Source organism: Polypterus senegalus, chromosome 9 (genome assembly GCF_016835505.1).
Source record: "Polypterus senegalus isolate Bchr_013 chromosome 9, ASM1683550v1, whole genome shotgun sequence".
NCBI lineage: Eukaryota > Metazoa > Chordata > Cladistia > Polypteriformes > Polypteridae > Polypterus > Polypterus senegalus.
In genome coordinates this window covers 130,215,809-130,236,919 of record NC_053162.1, presented here as the reverse complement: position 1 = coordinate 130,236,919, position 21,111 = coordinate 130,215,809, and the positions used below count along the sequence as shown (strand labels likewise).

General features: G+C 38.8%; 1 protein-coding gene across 1 annotated transcript in view; it reads left to right on the top strand.

Annotated features, from left to right (window-relative positions):
* The window catches only part of ubac1 (UBA domain containing 1), a 63,815-nt gene that overhangs the window by 13,464 nt on the left and 29,240 nt on the right, over positions 1 to 21,111 (top strand). Inside the window, exons 3-6 of the mRNA XM_039763854.1 lie at positions 3,614 to 3,687; positions 4,355 to 4,462; positions 20,082 to 20,184; positions 20,412 to 20,520. Coding sequence (XP_039619788.1) covers positions 3,614 to 3,687; positions 4,355 to 4,462; positions 20,082 to 20,184; positions 20,412 to 20,520 — 394 coding nt within the window. The remainder of the gene's footprint in view (positions 1 to 3,613; positions 3,688 to 4,354; positions 4,463 to 20,081; positions 20,185 to 20,411; positions 20,521 to 21,111) is intronic.

The window sequence follows — 21,111 nt, the reverse complement described above, 5'->3', positions numbered from 1 at the left end:
ATTGGGTTGACTCACCAAATAGTCGACCAGTCCCTTCCTCTCCTTAACCGAGGGGCCCTGCCAGTGGGCAAGCAATTTAGAGTGGGAGGTAGGCACTAGGACCATGACCCGATCTCCGGGCGGAACTCCGAAGAGGCGTGCGCGTTGTAGTACCGGCCTGTGCTGCTTGAGCCTCCTCCATGTGACTTTTAAGGACAGGCGAATTTTTCCAAATCTATCGCAGAACTGCGCGATATACTCCAGTATGTTTGTGGAGGGAAGAGCCTCTTCTTCCCAGCCTTCTTTCAAAATATCTAATATGCCCGAGGTTGTCGCCCTATAGTAGTTCAAAGGGGAGAACCCGTGGAGGCTTGTGGGACTTCCGATAGGCAAAAGGACGAGGGGGAGGAGCTGATCCCAGTTCCTTCCATCCTCGCTGACCACCTTACGCAGCATTTGCTTGAGAGTTTGATTAAACCTCTCTACTAATCCGTCGGTTTGAGGATGATACACGAGGTCTTTAAATGCTTTATTTTCAGTAATCTGGCAGTCTCCTTGAACGTTTCCGAGGTGAAGGGGTCCCCTGGTCTGTCAAGACTTCTTTGGGGATCCCCGCGCAATACCCTAGTAATTCCCGCGATGGCTTTAGAGGTAGCTGAGCGCAACGGAACAGCTTCGGGGGATCGTGTAGCGTAATCCACAAGGACTAAAATGTACTTGTGTCCTCGGGCTGAGGGCTCCAGGGTCCCACCAGGTCGACCCCGATTCTGTGGAAGGGAACGTCAATCAGTGGAATAGGAATGAGAGGAGCACGGTCCCTCCTAGGAATTTGTCGCAGTTGACACTCCGGGCAGGAAGCGCAAAAGCGACGAACCTCCTCATTAATTCCTGGCCAGTAGAAACGGAGCTTGATCCGCTCCAGAGTTTTTTCGGTGCCCAGGTGGCCACCTAGGAGGTGGGCGTGTGCTAGCTCACAGACCTGCCGCGGAAGGTACGCGGCACTAGCAGCAGCCTCGCCTCCTGCCCGTCATGCATTGCTACACGGTAAAGGAGGTCATTATCTAGCACAAAGTAGGGGCCCTGTGGCATCGACTGATTAGTGCGCTGGCCATTGACAAGGACCACTGCATTTTTTACAAACTTCAGGGAGTCATCATTCCATTGCTCCCTTCTAAAAGAAGCCGGCGTTTCTTTAAATTGGAACCGCAACACGGAGAGAGGGTCAGCGCGACCTCAATGGGCGTGGTTTCCTCCGCTCCGCGGCGTTGGTGGATGGCGTGTTAGCCAGCGGCGGCCGGGAGTTGCCCGTCAGTCAGGCGACTGCCGTCTCTCTCTGCCGGCTGATTACGGCGTGGAGGCAGCAGGCGGGTTATCTCCGTCCATAACGAGGCCCAAATTAACCCGGAGTGGTATGTGTCTCACGCTTTTGATTTTAGACCAGTCCGCCCTAGTATCACCGGGTGTGGAGGATCAGGTAGGACGGCTACGGTGAGCTTCTGAACTGACCCTCCGTAACTGATGACACAGCGCGGACCTGTACCAGCGGATGTCTCCGTGGACACAGGTTATACCGGTCTTAAATTTAGCCACTGTTGCGGTTGCACAAAGCGGCGGGCAACAATGAAATGTTGCTGCGGTCGAACAAACCTGTGGTCTTGTGTCCGTTGGCGATCACCACGCCAGTATGTGGGACCGCCAGCGGATTAGCCAGAACACACCAACCCCTCCTCACCCTCCACCTGCATTCCTCCTTGCCTCCAAGCGGTTTTGCGCCCAGCGGCGCGGCGCCATAGCTCCATTGTACAGGGTGGGGCTAGGTCTTGGCATACCCGGCTGAGTTTGACATGAGGGCGGTTCTGCTCCCCTAGAGTGTGAGGCCGCCCTCTGCGTCTCCATAAGCTCTATGAGCTCAGCATGTTCTTGAACCGCTGCCCCAAACCGGCTGGGTGAAGCCACGGGAAGCGCTTCCAGGAGCAGATAGCAAGCTACCTGCTCTATTATTTGGTAGGGCGTGTTTTCAAATGGCGTAGCCAATGCCCTACCATTGCCCATAAGGACCAGGCTTGTTTGTTGGTTGGCGTTCAGGGTCCAACCTCCATGTTTTATTTTATTCACCTGCCAGTCTGGGGCACCCCTAGGTGGTAAATGGGGCTTTGGTTTCGGGGAGGCAGGCACTCTCCCCCAAGAGAGCATACTGAGTCCCTTTTGCCTCCCCCCTCCAGGGCAGCCCAATTCTGTGAGCCCCACCCGCACACTCCCTGGCCACTCCAGATGGGCTAGTTATGAGTGCCGGGAGCGGAGCCCGCACCGGGTCACGCCGAACCACGGGGCACCCTCCCGCCTGAATACTCGGCCCGATGCGCTCCCACCTGGGTATATTGCAGGTCCTGTCCCCTTCTCCTCCGGGACTTCTCCATCCTGCCGACTACGCCACTGTCACAAGAACGAGACATTGACAGATAAAGAGTTGGGGCAGCCACCCGTATATTGTGGTATCCTGGCTGCAAAAGTCGTTTTTCTTTAACAAAATACAGAGCACTGAAGTGCACACCGAGTCCAAAACAAGACTAAAGAAACAAAGGAAAAGGGGCAGGTTTTAAAGGGGAGACAGGAAGTGAGGTCGTATGGATCTGGCACGTGGTCTTCCACCATTGGCTCGTAGCGGAGGTGACATCAGAGGGACTGGAGCTGGTGTGGCCGACTTCCATTGGCTCAGTCCCGGAAGTGATGTCAGGAGATCCAGGTGAAATCCCGGGGATGGTCTACAGGCAAGGGAGAAAAGAGTCAGTGCACTCTGCCACACCCGGCATGCCTCGAACTGCCTTCACTCAAGCCCTTTAGCTGCCTCCCATGCGCACGTGTGTGACAGTATATATATATGTATGTATATATGTGTGTGTGTATATATATGTGTATATGTTTATATGTATATATGTATGGATATGTATATATATATATGTTTATGTGTGTGTGTGTGTGTGTGTGTGTGTATATACAGTATATATATATATATATATATATATATATATATATATATGAAGGAAACACTCATAACAGTGATGAAACAATTACATTGACAATCATTTTATGTTATTTTCAAAATTTTTCCTTTTCTTTTTCATTACTTCTTTAACACACTACTTCTCCGCTGAGAAGCGCGGGTATTTTTCTAGTAGACAATATTTGTAACAGTGTTTCTATTTTATGTAGGAAGCTGTGACATCTGTTATACTGAGCACAAATGAAACTACAAATTGACTTTGCTGAGTAGAAAGTAATTGAGTAGCAAAGTTACTCAAAATATTAGCTCAGACCAGACCTCTAAGCATTCATTTTTTGCCTGCATGTCTTTTTTGCCATTAATTTTATGTAAAGTAAAATGTATGAACATTGTAATATTCAAGCAACCATATTAAAAGTATGCTTCTGATTGCATTTTACAAATTTGTTCCAATAAGGCATCTGTCTTTTCTATAGCGTTAGTAAGAAATCGAAAAGAGTGGCTGATTGTTGCCACTGCATTTGGCTTTAGTGCAATATTGGAACAAGTTATTAGAATTCTCTTGACAAGCTGAATAATCATAAATAAAAAATGTACTTGAGTTATTTTTTATAATTGATATTTTTGTTGCAGATGTGCTGCTTTTAATAAAAAAACGAGCTCCACCTCCTCCTCCCAAAATGGTTGATGTGTCTGTTGATGAAAAGGTAACAATTATCCTTTCTTCTTTTTGTTGACTTGAACACATGTAATGTTTTGTTAACTTGTAGCATTGTATTAGATAACAATGAGTTGTTAAAGCAGCTAGGTTTTCATTTAACGTAATCATCTCTTCCTCATCGTGTTATGTTGGTTCTTAACTTTGATGTCATGAAAAAATGATGTGAAATCAAACAGAGTCACACTTTTAAATGCTTAGGTTGCTTTTCTCTGACATTTTATGTTATTTTCTAAAACCAGTAAACAGTATTCCTGATTGATTAAGTTAAAGTGACATACTTATATTGGGGTAAAATTCATTAAGGTGCCTCTGTCCTTCCTCTCCTTTTCAAATAAGTGTGTTGCATTGTCAGAGTGATAGAGTTGCATGCGTGCAACTCCATGTTAAAATATACAGGGGTTCATCTGACCCTAATTGAAGATCTATAACTTCTATGCTGTGAAAGAGAGATATTTGCAGAACGCATTGCAGAAATGTAAGTGCACAACCTGTACAGTAATGTTGTTGTTGTAGGACTGTAAGGCGGCAGTGTATACATTTGAGTGGTTTTTATTATTTCATCCAATTTAGGTTAGTTTTTAAATGTATTTAATAGATTTGTAATATATTTTGACATTCTTACTCATTATTTCCTTACTTATTTTTTAATACAGAAAAAGCAAGAGCAGAAAGCTCCTGATAAGGATGCAATCTTAAAGGCAACATCTGCACTACCTATACAGCATTCTGATCGGACTGTCACACAACACAGCATGCGAGATGTAAGTCCTTCTATAAATGCACAATTTTAACAATTCTGAAAAATGCTTCCTCTTTTCACTTTCTCCTCTATAGTTTGTTGCACAGGGCAAAACTACAATCAACAATTGATGCAACATTATGTTGCTGTTTTTGAACAATTCTTTTATGACTTAATTTCTTTTTCATTTTATATACTCTAGGTTTTTAAAATACAGTAGAGTCTCGCTTAGCCGACATAAACGAGCCGGTCGAACGTCGGATAAGCGAAAATGTTGGATAATGGCAGGTATTAGGAAAAAACCTATTAACCATCAAACTATGTTATAATTTTACACATTATGAACCTAATAATCATGTTTTACAACAAAACAACAATAAATTAACTGAAAAAATGAACTTACAGTTACAGAATTGTCTGACGTTAAATACAGTATGTACTGTACTTAAAAAGTTCAGTCCTGTGATGATTTAAAGATATTTTTGATCGTAGTTTGCTTTCCTGACGTGTGTCGTTTCTTCACTGTGAAGTCTCGCCATCTTTGCAGCATCATTATGTCGATTCCTGTAGCTTCTTTTTGTTGCTTAATGTAATTAATTGCAGTATCTAGCCTTAACTCCGTCACTAATAAAGTCAACTTCTGTACGAGCGTATACTGTTTACTACAGCATTGTGACTGCGTGTGTGTGTTTGTGCTGTGACGAGCGAGTCCCCGTCTTGCACCTGAAAACTCGAAGCTAAGACTCAGTACTTTTAGCAACACCAGCTTTATTAAGCTTGAAACAGCAACAGCGTGATTATTTAATGTAGTGGGATCTTTCATTCTCCTATACACAGACACAGCAGTCAGGCAGGGTCAGGGGGAAAGTAATACTAAGCCCAGCGCATTTATAATGTCCCTTGTTCCTTGTATCACCCATCAACGGCAGGCGCTTATAGCATGTCCGCAATCTTTTCGGATTGGCTTTTACATCGAACTGCTACACCGCTGGAAGACTGCGATTGCTTTGGGACACTTTTCTGCGTGTCGTCCCGTTGGGTGGAATCCTACAAGAGTTTAGAAGCTCACTCACACCAGCCATGATTCTTTTCAAAAGTAAGGTGCAGGTTAATTTGCTTTATGTATTTTTACTTTATATTTTGTATTAATCATTTTTATATGAATAATTTTGGGTTGTGGAACGAATCATCTGAGTTTCTATTATTTCTTATGGGGAGATTCGCATTGATATACTGTACGAGTGCTTTGGACTGTAAGCACATTTCCAGAACGAATTATGCTCGCAAAACGAGGTTCCACTGTAATTAGCTGCGGTAGAGTTGGGAGCAACAAAAAATAGACTACGCTCACGCTCGCAACTTGCAGTTCTTGTTGCTGATTGATGCATATTGTTTTTTTTTTGCGGCGGGACGTCGGATAATATGGAATGTTGGATAAGCGAAGGTAGAATAAGTGAGACTCTACTGTAACAAGTTTTCACTGTCTCATTACCATGTCTGTTGTTTTTGAGGGGTTCTGTGACTGGGGTTAGAGATAGATGGGAATTTTTACTTTAGTTCTGTTTAGGGATTGGGGATGTATGCAGAACAGTGGTATGATTTTTTTCAAGTAGTGAGATTAAACAGTTGTGTTACTTATGTGTGACTGTGGTTGTCTCCACTTTTTATTTATTTAATTCCTTTCTGGCAAGTGTGATGAACAAAAATACAATGTAAGGTAAATTTTAATATTGCCTGTTTCCGACCAAAGTTGCATCCCTTGATAGTTGCATGTTTTTGTGCAAACCAGCAGGCGATGTTTAACCTACCTGATATTTATGAACATCCTCTCTACTTTTTTGGATTTGGAGAATATATACTGGATGCTTTTAACAATACATGACATAATCTTGTACCTTCTTTCATTGCATCAGCATAACACAAGTGGAATACAGCCAATGCGTAGGTATAATTCATGTAAGCAGTGTATTGTTACTAAAACTTTAACAGTAGAATTACCTCTGAAATTCCTAACCCATCAATTCATTTCCAAAATATCCTTATTCCAGGGAGTGATTGTGTGATGCAGGAACCCTTCCCAGGTTCATTGAGTACTTAGAGATTAACCACCTCTGGATAAGACAGAAGTCTCCCTGAGGTCACACTCATACATTTTTGGGTTGCAGAAATAAGACTAGGTTTCCCAGAGATAAACCCATACAGTGAGAGAAAGAACACATAAACTTGACACGAATATTGATAAGTCTGAGATTATAACCTGGAGCTATAAGGCAGCAGTATCCTCTGCACCATTATGTTGTCTACCTCAGAAAGCTTTTGTAACCATGTTAGAAAAAGATATAAAAAGACAAACACACACACACAAAATCTTTTTTTTGATATTGTGAAAAATCGATTACTTTTTCTGTCAATGCCTTTGGGTTCCTGTAGATCATTGTTTATGCAGACTGAAGTGAGTTGTTGTTTTTAGAAATGAGAAAATAACTGTAAATCATGAGATGACTAACCTGCAGATTCCCCAGTTCATATTTGTGTAAGGATCTGATTACTTCACTTTAGGTTGAACAGTATTGTTATATCTAGGTTTTATGGGGATTTTTGGAGTTAACTTTTGTGACATCAGACCTTCTTGGTTCGTTCTCTTCACATTTTTTGCAATCAAAGTTTTGGGAAAAACACAAGGTCATTATTAATTTGACTTCACAAAAAAGAATGAAAGATTTTCTGTAATTTAGCTTCTTGAAAATAAGACAAATGGAAGATATTATGTAGGTATCACATCAATCCAAGTTACAAAATGCTCTCTATGGCTGAACTGAATCAACAGTATTATTTCAATGCTTATTTATATAATATGTGTCTAAGGTGATGGTCCCCAAATTTTTTAACAAGAAGACCCTATGCCAAATTTTATATCACCTGGTCAGAGCCTCCCTCTAATATAAACCTACTGCCGTAAAGGAGAGCATGATCTTTGATCATGATTACTGCTAATAGTAGTTGCCCAGCATAATGGTAAATAATAGTAGAGCTTTTATTCAAAGCAAATGCTTAACTCAAGCAGACTGTTGATACATCTGTGATTGAATGTTATGTGATGGTTCTAAGACAGAGGTTCTCATTCTTTTTTTTTGGAGGACCATCTCTAAGAATTTAAATATTTTTAAGTACTACCATTTTTTAAATTCTAGGATATTAAGTATTGAACTTTTACTTGGCACACCTAGTGGCGCTTTTTTTTAACCACCATCAACACTGCATTCAGGGATTTTTTTTTTTTTAATTTTTATTAATTTTATTACAATCCATACAAAGCAATCAAGATTTTACAAAAAGAAAAATTGAGTTAAGAACAGATCGATCCCCACCCCTGAGAGAGAGAGCAAGCCAAATAACGTTAAATTTAAGGCTTGTAAACATACCTAATTCAGGGATTTTAACAAGGGGTTAAATAGTTTCTTGTGTGGGTCTGTATTTATAATTTTTCTTATTTAAGCCTAATACTTTTTAAATTAATTATTATTTTATAATGTAAGAACATAGGTTTGGTTTGATATTGAAAAATATAATTTACAGTTATATATGAATTCAGATCAAAAGAAGTAAAAAAAATAATTCACAGGTTACATAAAACTTCAGATAAAAAAAAAACTGTAAAATAACTTGAAAGTCAAGGTGAAGGCTGAGCCTGCTTCATGGCAGAGCAGTTCTGCTTCTAGGTTCATCCTATCCCTGTATTTCTTTTTTTAAAGAAGTACTAAGTTTACCAAATATTATCTACTCTGTTTGAAACACAAATTGTACACTATTGATTAATATTAATGAATACTAAAATGACATGTTAGATTTGTTTATTATTAGTAATTGTTACTGTTCATCTTTGTTCCGTATTGTATAGAAACATTGGGGGAGAGACACACTGTGCATATTTCTTACCTCCTCCCTGAACTCAACCTTGCAGTCTTCCTTTTTCAACTTCCACCATTTGATCATTGGCTCTGCCCTCACTCTCCTGCTCTTCTTGATCTCCAACGTCATCCTATGCTGCCTAACTACTCTTTCCCCTGCCAACACTTTGCAGCCTTCAATCTCCTTCAGATTGACCCTCCTACATAGTATATAACCTGTCTGTGTGCATCTTCCTCCACACTTGTACGTCACCCTATGTTCCTCCCTCTTAAAATACGTATTCACCACAGCCATAGATAGATAGATAGATAGATAGATAGATACCTTATTAATCCCAAGGGGAAATTCACATAATGCAACAGCAGTATACTGATACAAAAAAAAAATATTAAAGAGAAATAAAAATGCATGTAAAAGCAGACAATAACTTTGAATAATGTTAGCATTTACTCCCTCGGGTGGAATTGAAGAGTCGTATAGTGTGGGGGAGGAACGATCTCCTCAGTCTGTCAGTGGAGCAAGACAGTGACAAAAGTCTGTCACTGAAGCTACTCCTCTGCCTGGAGATGACACTGTTCAGTGGATGCAGTGGATTCTTCATGATTGACAGAAGTTTGCTTAGTGCCCGTCGCTCTACCACAGATGTTAAACTGTCCAACTTTACTCCTACAATACAGCCTGCCTTCCTAACAAGTTTGTCCAGGCGTGAGATGTCCTTCTTCTTTATGCTGCCTCCCCAGCACACCACCGCGTAGAAGAGGGCACTCGCCACAACCGTGTGGTAGAACATCTGCAGCATCTTATTGCAGATGTTGAAGGACACCAACCTTCTAAGGAAGTATAGTCGGCTCTGACTTTTCTTACACAGAGCATCAGTATTGGCAGACCAGTCCAATTTGTCATCCAGCTGCACTTCCAGGTATTTATAGGTCTGTACCCTCTGCACACAGTCTCCTCTGATGATCACGGGTTCCATGAGGGGCCTTGCTGGTGTTCAGGTGTAAGTGATTTGAGTCGCACCATTTAACAAAGTCTTTGATTAGCTTCCTATACTCCTCCTCCTGCCCACTCCTGATGCAGCCCACAATAGCAGTGTTGTCAGCGAACTTTTGCATGTGGCAGGACTCCGAATCATATTGGAAGTCTGATGTATATAGGCTGAACAGGACCGGAGAAAGTACAGTCCCCTGCGGCACTCCTGTGTTGCTGACCACAATGTCAGACCTGCAGTTCCCAAGACGCACATACTGAGGTCTGTCTGTAAGATAGTCCACGATCCATGCCACTATTGTCTATCCTTTTCGCAAAATCTCCTAACATCTGACCTTCTGCATTCCTCTCCTTGACACCATACCTACCCATCACCTCCTCATCTCATTTGTTTAATTCACCAACATATCCCATTGAAATCCGCTCCAATCACCACTTTCTGTCCCTTGGGTACACAGTCCATGACTTCATCCAACTCACTCCAGAAATCATCTTTCTCATCCATCGCACACCAAACTTGTGGGGCATGTGCACTAACAACATTCATTATTACGCCTTCAATTTCCAGCTTCATAATCATCACTCTGTCTGATACTCTTTTCACCTCTAAAACACTCTTGACATACTGTTTCTTCAGAATTACCCCTACTCCATTTCTCCTCCCATCCAAACCATGATAGAACAATTTAAACCCATCTCCAATCCACCTGACTTTACTTCCCTTCCATCTAGTCTCTTGCCCACACAATTTATCAACCTTCCTCCTGTCCTCCTGCCTCTGGACATGCCTTCCCCCTCTTCTTCTTCTTCTTCAGCCAACAGTAGCCCAATTTCCGTCAGCACCTTGTTGGCTAACAGTACTGGTGGCGTTCATTGTTAACCCAGACCTCAACCCATCCGGTATGGAAATCTATATTGTTGTCCGCATATTGATCTGGTAAAATTTTACACCGGGTGCCCTTCTTGGCATAACCCTCCCCATTTATCTGGCCTTGGGACCGGCACAAAGAAACACACTGGTTTATGCTTCCACTATGGCTGGGTTAAAAGATCAGTGTATATAAGAGTTATAAAACACCAAATGAGTCACCACCCTCTCCATATAGCCTTCTGTCATACCATTTATATTAGCAATTCTTGCCTGCAGTCTGGCAGTGTTTAATCTTAAACTAGACAACAAACATCCTAGGTAAGAATTTGAAGTAAAGATCACTGATAAATTGAATACATATTAATTAATTTTTTTAGCTCTTGAGAAGAGTGTTTTGCAAAAAATACTTATACACACTTTTAAAGCAGTTTTAACCCTAGAATATTTTTGTGTTTGATTATTTACCAATCAAATCCAGCTTAATCAAATAAATAAACTGCTGTAATATTTTATGACCTATTTTGTAACATATGTAATGCTGCTTGGTTTTGATTGGAAGCTTTGTGTGCATATTCACTTGATTGAAAATGTTCTATATTTGTTTGTTTTCATTTACTTCCAAAGAGAAATATATCTGATGTCCAAGAATGACATCAGTTTAATAACTACCAACATATCAATGTACTTATTATTTTTTAACATCAAGCTTAGCAAGCTAGCAACTCTCCATATTAAAGCAAAATAATCCTAAATATGAACATTTCAGTTATTTGTAAAATACAGGAAAGATTCAAACTAGATAGCCAAATTATTCATCAAAATAATACAAACCCTTGCTTTAACAAAAGTGGTTAAATTAATGGTTATGTTAATTGAATTTAAAAGTAAAATGTTAAATTTGTTTAATGTGATTATACAACAAAGTGCTAAAAGAAAATTTTGGTGCATTAACATGGGATTTCTTATTCTTAACAAACAGGATTATTTTAGTCTGTTTAATAGTTATGTTGGTTGGTTTTCTCATCTAGCATATGATGAGCCATGCTGAGAAAGCATCTTCACTCTGTGTTTTACTGATCGAAAAAGCACAAACATGCAAGGTCACTGCTGGCCACGCCAAGGGAAGTTCTTTGTAATTAATCAGAACTGGGCAGTACAGTGTATTTAACAATATTGAAAAAGTGTGTAACTCAGAGAAGAATAAAAATGTCTTTCACACAGTTGTTTCACTATATTTTGATGGATAAGAGCTGTCCTTATTGGTTATATTCAATTGTTTTTTCCTTAAAGATAATTGGTTTTGCTCCTGTTAATCCTCGTAGAACCACTTTATACTTATACTGTAACTTGTAGTAATTTTGTCAGAATTTTTGATTCTTCCATATGTGAACACCTTATCCAGTACTCATTTGTTAAGGGCTAGTGCCTGTCCTCTCAGCAGTAGACAGAATGAAGGAGTTAGTTCTGGAAAAGACACTGGTCCATCGGAAAATGCATACCTGTCTTGCCATATTTGACAGGGAAACAATGTGAATCACACTCAACCAGAAATGCACTTACCAGAAAGCACTTCAACCAGAAATGCTGCTCAGGCATCAAGAGGCAGCAGAATCATGCTCTAAGGAATTATCTAGAGTCAAATTTTCGTGTTTTGCTGATTTTTAGTAGTATTGGATGGATGGCTCTTTTTGTACTGTTGCCTGTGAGAATTTCATCTTGCTCACACTCAAGACAACAATTGTCATTAAAGAGCAATTTCATAGCATTGTTTAATTGTGCATCAATAGATGTGACAGTTAATTATGGTTATTTGAAATGATTAATAAAATGAGCTATTTTGCAATTTCTTCCTTCTAGAGGCATATACAGTACTTGAAACCTTTGGCCAAGTTGCCCAGAGGCCAGAACAAAAAGAAAAATTCAATGCAAGCAGTGAAGAATAATTACAAATTTAAAACTAATACCCACGCATATGGTTTTGCAGAACATATGCATACTAAGGTAGACCGTTGCACAAAGCAGGAACCATCCCAGAAAGGTTTGGGTATAGTCACACAAATACCCACATAGGGACAATTGATAACTTCCAGTGTGTGTTAGGACAGTGTGGGGAAAGCCAAAGCACCTTGGGTAATACATGTGAACTGTAGGCACAAGACACTCCAGACACTACCATCTCCTATACAGTTTTTTAACTCATTTTTCTGGATCAACACATGTATGATGAGATATATTTTATTCCTTATCAAAAATAGGAAGGCATAACAATGTGATTTATAAGTTAATAGCACTTTTTATTTTCTGAATTACAGTTTACTAAATTATTGGAGCCCTTTTTAAGGAAAAAGGACAGAATTTAATCTGCAGTAAAATTATTGTTATTTAATTACATTTCAGTCCTAAGAAATGTTTTCTTGGGCTTCCTGTTTCGCCAGGGTATAAAAAAGAGGTAACACACTTGAGAAAACCTTTTGTCATTCATCACCACGGGGAGACAAACAACTGAAAAACCAAAAGAGACATGGTGGTTTATCTTCACAACTCAGGTAATGAATTCAATAAAAAAATATAGTGTCTGGTTTTATCTTAGGATCACCAAGTCTCTGATTTAACAACTAAGTGACACATTAGTACCAACAGGTTATATAGAAAGGTTACCAGAAGTCATTGCCGACACAAAACAAAGTGAAACAACCCAGGTTTTCCAAATTTGATTAGGATTTTGACAAATATTAGTTGCTATGATCAGATGAGACAAGAATTGAATTGTTTCATCATTTACATCATCCATACATATGATGTCAGGTCAGTGATTCCTGGAAAGAAATTAACTTCATACACAATGTGAAATATAGCAGTGGAGTATTACTGTTGGCCCTGTGGCCCTAGCTTAAGCATCATTAAGCCCATTAGGTATCTGGTTACTGTGGCCATGAATCTGGTTTTCTTTGTTTAAAAGGTGCAACTTGGTATCAGGTGAATATTCCAGTGTGACAGTGACTGTAACAAAAACTTCAATAACAAGTTATTGAGTGAAAAGACATTCAATATTTTGCATTAGTCACTTCAGTCTCAGAATTTTCAAATTGCAAATATGAGGTGGGTGACTCTGTGGTGTACCAGTTGCTGGGTACAAATCATATGCCTATTTGTGTTAAGTATCTAGCTTATACATTTTCCCATGTTTTTTTCTGCCCCATGTTCTGGTTTTCCACTCATATCCTCTAAGGTGTGCGTATAAAGCTAATTGGTAATGCAAAATTCACCCTCTTTGTATGTTGGTATGTGTAAGAGCAGACCTTGTGATAGATTAACACCGAATCTAAGGTTTTTCCCTGCCTTGTGCTCAATGCTACTAGTATAGACTACAGACTGCCATGACCTTGAATTAGATTAAGTAGGTAAGCGGGGGAATTATGCATTTAAAATGTGTTCTGAAATGAAAAGAATAGACCATAAGCACAGATCAAAACTTCATACATCTGGAACCTTTCTACATTTTTATGTAGATTCCACCACATTTGCTCTCCAGCATTGTTAAAAATAATGTTAAAAGATATTGTGCCATTATCAATGCTAGAGGTAGTTGCAAAAAATACCAAACACACAGGATCGAGTCATTTTGAAACTAAAATTAACATATACAGTATATGTAACCCATTTTAGAAAGTGTTTATTTTGCAATAATTAGACTAAAAGCTACTTGTTTTTTCATTGTTGTAGCTTAGATTGTTACTGTGATATTTTCATGAAATATTTCAGATATGGTATATCTTAATCAAAGGTTCAATTTTTTTTAGGCCAGCAGTGAAATGACAAAGAATGTAATTAGAAACACATACATAATCCATAAAGCACATAATATTCTGTTGTTCTTAATTTCATATGTTAATACAAAGAGTGGAAATGAGTAGAGAGGTATCTCTATGAAATGCTAGAATTTTCCTTTAATATATCACCTTGTTTTATCTCGTCAATTCATGCAAAATGATTTTAAAAGAATTTAACACTTTTCAATCATGCGTTAGTATTTAGGCATCATATGAACGTGTAGACTAAACTAATTTGTATAGAAAGTTTATTGTTATGTTTACAAATGCTTACTATGCTCCCCTAAACTATATATATACTGTATATATATATATATATATATATATATATATATATATATATATACACTGCAGTTATACAGTAATCCCTCCTCGATCACGGGGATTGCGTTCCAGAACCCCCCGTGATAGATGAAAATCCGCGAAGTAGAAACCATATGGTTGCATGGTTATTTTTCTATATTTTATGCCCTTAGAAACTTTCCCACACTGTTTATAAATATTCTCCGCACAGTTATACAGTAAACCCTTGTTTATCGCGGTTAATCCGCTCCAGACAGATAAATGAATTTCCACGAAGTAAGATTCTTTATTTATAAATCTAATATTTTCGCAGTTAGAGCATTGAAAACCTGTTTACGGCCTTCTAAATACGTTTTTTAACATTATTAGAGCCCTGTAGACATGAATAACACCTTTTAGTCAAAAGTTTAAACTGTGCTCCATGACAAGACAGAGATGACAGTTCTTTCTCACAATTAAAAGAATGCAAACTTACCTTCCTCTTCAAAGGAGTGTGCGTCAGGAGCAGAGAATGTCAGAGAGAGAGAGAAAAGTAAACAATCAAAAAACAATAGGGCTGTTGGGCTTTTATGTATGCGAAGCACCGCGATAAAGCGGCCGCAATGAAGTGTTCAATGTGAAGGTAGTCTTTTCAGCATTTTTTAGAGGAGCATCCGTATCTTCTAAGCAAACAGCCCCTCTGCTCACACCCCTTCCGTCAGGAGCAGATAATGTCAGAGAGAGTGAGAGAGACAGAGAAAAGCAAACAATCAAAAATCAATACGGGCTGTTAGAGCTTTTAAGTGTGCGAAGCAACGTGCGGGAAGCATATCGTATATCATTGAGGAGTTTTATTTAATACGTAACACATGCTCTGATTGGGTAGCTTCTCAGCCATCGGCCAATAGCGTCCCTTGTATGAAATCAACTGGGCAAACAAACTGAGGAAGCATGTACCATAAATTAAAAGACCCATTGTCCGCAGAAATCCGCGAACCAGTGAAGCCGCGAAAGTCAAAGCGCGATATAGCGAGGGATCACTGTATCTTATAGTCTGATATACCCCAGACTCTTTTTACCATGTCACCATCTAAACATGGGCGATATGGCCTAAAATCAATATCACGATAAATTGAGCAGTTAACCTCGATAACGATAAATGGACGATAACCACCCCAAGTGCCAAAAAAACAAACTTTTTTTTTTTCATTTGATGGGGCTGTGGCAGGCAGCATAGTTCCTCCAGTTATTTTGATAATATTATTCCCCCTAGACCTATTCATTGCAATTATATTATTACCACTTTAAAGGACTGTAAAATGTCACTGAAAATAAATGAAGACAATAGTAGTACTTTTAGTGGTTAAGATTTATTAACTGAACAAAATAAAAAGTGTAGGATACAATATGTAACCATGCTCTCTAAAAAATGTGTATCCCTTGTAAACAAAATAGTTTAATAATAAATATGTTTCACATTGGCTATTCACAAAGTAAACAATGATTGTGCAAATGTAATGCCATCATGGACAAAGGCCTATCTCTGCTAAGGCCTTGAGGTAGCATATCTATCCAAATCTTCACACCCAACATCACCCCAATTCATGGTCTAATTCTCAAATAAAGCAAGCAAAATAAAGTAAGAATTAAATAAGACCTCTCAGACCATATTTACAAAATTAAAAAGGGTTGGCACAGTAATAAAACATTTTAAAAATCATGTATTTTGCTACATTTCACAGCACAACATGATCAACACTGGCTCACAATAAGTCTTCTGTAAAAACTTTCTGGATATACTGCTGCTCAGCAGTCTTAAGTATTTTTATGCCTATATAAACATTATTTAAACATTAATACTTTCAATTTTGAATATGACACACAGAATTAAAGTCACTTTAAAACACACCAGATGTCACCACCCAAATATATTAAGATGTACACACTTACCGGCTGCCAGGTGCAGCCTGTGCCCAAAACATTGCACCCGTGTCCATTTATTGAGCTTGACAGCTTTCACAATATTTGGGCCGTTGTCAGTTGTTATAGCAACAAGGTCCTCTTCACTGATGTCCCATGCAGACAGCATCGCTCTCAACCCTGTCCAACCATCTCCCCGTGTGATCAGATGGAAAATAGGCCGCCTCGAGCACTCTGGACGCAGCTCCCATTTGTTGTCGATGTAATGAACTGTGAGACTAATATACGGCTCCATTGTGCGGCTGGACTAGAGATCGGATGTGGCTGCAACGCGTTTAACGTATCTCAATTCAGCAGCAACCTTTTTCCTCTCTGTGCTGTACATGCTGGGAATGATAGTTTTGAAAAATATTTTCGTGATGGGAGTTCGTATCTCTTGTCAATTATTTTCATGAAGTGTCTGAACCCGTTGCGTTCCACTGTAGCAATAGGAGCCATGTCTTTTGCTATGTGGTAGCCTATAGCATTTGTGATTTCTTGCCATCTTTTTGAAGTTCGCTCATATAGTTGAGTACTAGCAAATGCTTCGGTTATTGACGCTGCCTGGTGGAGGAAGACGCGTTTTGCTGGTCCTCCTAATCTCTTCTCGCTTTGAGCTTTTTTTATGTCTTCGAATTGAATCACATGGTTGTGCTGCAGGTGGTGGAAGAGGTTGGTTGTGTTACCTTGACTTGACGCAACAGTCTTTTTGCAGAGTTTACATTTAACAATTTTTTGATCAATATCATGCTTGTTGAATCCAAAATGTTGCCAAACGATTGATGATGCATTTTTTTTGTTAACAAGCGTCTCCTCTTCCTCCTCCTCCACCAGCTCTACCTTCGTCGCTGCTGCTTCAACATTTAAATCGTCCTCCATTTGTTCACCCGTGTCTCGTCTTGTTACAGGTAGTAGAGTCATGTGACTCCACCCCGTCAAGTCTGTAACGTAGCACAGCGTCTTAAAGGGACATGAACATCGCCAACCTGCACATGCCTTTTCTTTTTTTAAAATACCGAATTTACCGACATGGGCAAAATGACGTCGATGAGAGTCATAAATTTCGGTAACGATAAATTTTTGATATATCGCCCAGCCCTATCACCATCTGTTGGTGACATGGTTGCAACTATGCGTTGCTTCATTTCCTCAAGCATCAAAATAATGATGTATGTTAATATGATACTCAGTAATTGAGTAATTTATTTATGAGAGTGTTAAATTCTTGTTTGAATCCTCCAGTATTTTAATGTATAGTCCTTACAGATTTTTATCTCAGTACTTTTTTTTTTTAATACAAATGGAGTTAGATCTTCACACACATTTCATTTTTTATTCTCATCTCTATGTTATTCTTTGTGGTGGCATACCTATATCCGTGTGTGTGTCACATAGTAGTTGCCAGGGATTTAATGTATTTATCTTGATAATTTTGGAATAAAATGGACTCGTTTTGATAAATGAAACACGTAATAAAACAGACAGTATGTTTTGTGTTTCTTTTCCTGTTAAAATTAGAAGTATGGGAGCTTACAAATTACCACTTCTAGACCATCAGATGATAGATCTGAACAAAGCTTAGTATCATTTCACCACCTTATTTAAAAAATAAGCTAATAGAAATTAACTGGTGGAATAGCCAGCACAACTACTGTATTGGTTCATGTCAGATACCTGTGTCTGTAAATAAGATTATAGGTCTTATTTTTGTTTAAAACGGCAAGGGTCTATATCAAAGTAGTCATCACCAGGTAAAAAGTAACAACAAAAAGGTCAGACAAAGTCTTGGCAATACATTTATAATGGTCAAAATATACATTTTTCTTTAAGTAACAGTCATACTAAATTGCTAGGAGTTTTACCTTGCCTACCATATTCATATGAAGGCCTTATGATGTATGTGCTTTCTTGTAAAGTCATCACTGTGATACTGCATGTTGGCACACATATTACTCTGTATAGATTGCCAGGTTTATGCAGTGTTATCTTCAGGTGGAATCAGTCAAAATGCAAAATATCAACAAATATGTAAGGACCTAACAATATGTATTGTAAAAAATTGCACAGATAGCATGGAATTAGAATGAAATACTACCAGATCCTGACAATAACCACTACTTTTGTAGTGAAAACCCTTAAATTTGTTAAAACTGTTAATATTTAAATTGATTAGACCATTTTTTCCCTGTCGATTGTAAGATATCTTGTCCTGTATATGAGTATTACAGTAAAAGCAGCAAATAGAGTCGTGTTGATCAGTAATTTGCTGAGTTCTGTCTGAACCTAAAGCTTGTACACATAACTAAAAGTCATACCCTTTGTCTGACAGTATATCAATTTAAATAGTCCATCCATCTTATATTTAGTATCATCTCACACCAGTAAACAGTTTTGTAGAATTCCACTGATAACTCTAAAGGTTGATACTTTCATCTATGGAGAAATGTAAGGATACAGGTGTAGTAGTAGCAGCAGGTACTTTACTCAAAAAATCTCATCAAGTATAAAATATGTAATTAAATAAAAAACAATGCATCGTACTAAATTGGGCTTAAATGAATTGTATTACAAATTTGAATGTGGTGCTTGTGTGAAAAAGTCTATACAAAAACAAATTAAGATACCATTTACACACACATGGTAAATTGTAGTTGGAGTTTACTTTTTGCAATAGTATAGAGATTAGACAGGAGTCCCTGTGGACTATGATGTTTGCTGATGACATTGTGATCTTTAGCGATAGTAGGGAGCAGGTTGTAGAGACCCTGGAGAGGTGGAGATATACTCTAGAGAGGAGAGGAATGTAGGTCAGTAGGAACAAGACAGAATACATGTGTGTAAATGAGAGGGAGGTCAGTGGAATGGCGAGGATGCAAGGAGTAGAGTTGGCGAAGGTGGATGAGTTTAAATACTTGGGATCAACAGTACAGAGTAATGGGGATTGTGGAAGAGAGGTGAAAAAGAGAATGCAGGCAGGGTGGAATGGGTGGAGAAGAGTGTCAGGAGTAATTTGTGACAGACGGGTATCAGCAAGAGTGAAAGGGAAGGTCTACAGGACGGTAGTGAGACAAGCTATGTTATATGAGTTGGAGACGGTGGCGCTGAACAGAAAGCAGGAGACGGAGCTGGAGGTGGCAGAGTTAAAGATGCTAAGATTTGCATCGGTGTGACAAGGATGGATAGGATTAGAAATGAGTACATTATAGGGTCAGCTCAAGTTGGACGGTTGGGAGACAAAGTCAGAGAGGCGAGATTGTGTTGGTTTGGACATGTGCCGAGGAGAGATGCTGAGTATATTGGGAGAATGATGCTAAGGATAGAGCTGCCAGGCAAGAGAAAAAGGAAGGCCAAAGAGAAGGTTTATGAATGTGGTGAGAAAGGACATGCAGGTGATGGGTGTAACAGAACAAGATGCAGAGGACAGAAAGATATGGAAGAAGATGATCTGCTGTGGCTACCCCTAATGAGAGTAGCCGAAAGAAGAAGATAGAGTATTCTCTTAGAAATTAGTAATGCCCTTTTCCCAAAAATAACATTTGTGTAAAGAGTGAAATAGGTGCGATATGTAATTTTTAAAAATAAATGTATTTTTCCTTGCTAATTTATTTTACCCTTTTTTAGCTGTAAATTTTTACCAAGATAATACATTTTTATAAATATATATGCCGCATTTTGTATTATTTCATTTTACATCAGTTAACTGTTTATTTGACAGATAATTTGTTGTTGTAGTAAAGCGCCATTGTGAATGTACTTAAAGGCTGTATTTCAGACATGTAAACATGTTTTTCATTTTTTAGTTTCAGACAGAACTCAGGAAAATCCTGGTGTCTCTTATTGAAGTGGCACAGAAGCTCCTGGCACTGAATCCAGATGCTGTTGAATTGTTTAAAAAAGCCAATGGTGAGAGTAAAAATAGGAATTCACTGAAAATTCATTTGCCATAGATGGTATATTGTTTCTTTAGTTGGCTGTGTTTTAACAGTTATACTAGTGTAGTTTCTTACTATAAAAATAATCACTGTGATCATATACAATGCTTACATGTGCATAGCAGTCTGCAATTGTACTGTTGAGAATACTGTAGCACAGCAAGAATTAAACATTATTTTGTATTCTTATATTTTAAGCAATGCTAGATGACGATGATGAGGACAGAGTGGATGATGTGGCCTTACATCAGTTAACAGAGATGGGCTTCCCTGAAAGCAGAGCAGTAAAAGCTCTTCGCTTAAATAGGTAGGTGCATGCCATTATCTCTTTATGCCTTACTCTTTATCCTTTTTCTCCTCTACCTTATTATTCTGTTTAACCTCCTCTGGATAGGCTGCTTCTTCTTTCTTCTTCTTCTTATTTCAGCTGCTCCCATTAGGGGTTGTCACAGTGGATAATCTTTTGCTATATCATCTTGTCCTTGGCATCTTGCTCTGTTACACCCACCACCTGCATGTCTTCTCTCACCACATCCACATGCCTCCTGTTAGGCCTTCCTCTTTTCTTCTTACCTGGTAGCTCCATCATTAGCATCCTTTTTCCAATGTATCCAGCATCACTCTGCATATGTGCAAACCAATGCAACCTCACCTCTCTGATTTTATCTCCCAATCTCATTTCTAATCCTATAAACCCCCTGCATATCAGACAAAAAAATAATAAATCTATTTTGATTATCTGTAAACCATTAAAATACATAATAGGCTTTAAAATAATATGAATGTGTTATATGAAACTTAGCACAAACACATCTCAGAGGTATCATTCATCCTACACGCGTTTTTAAATATATTTGGCAGTTTCAAAAATGTCCTGCTAACTAAAAAAAGTGCTTGC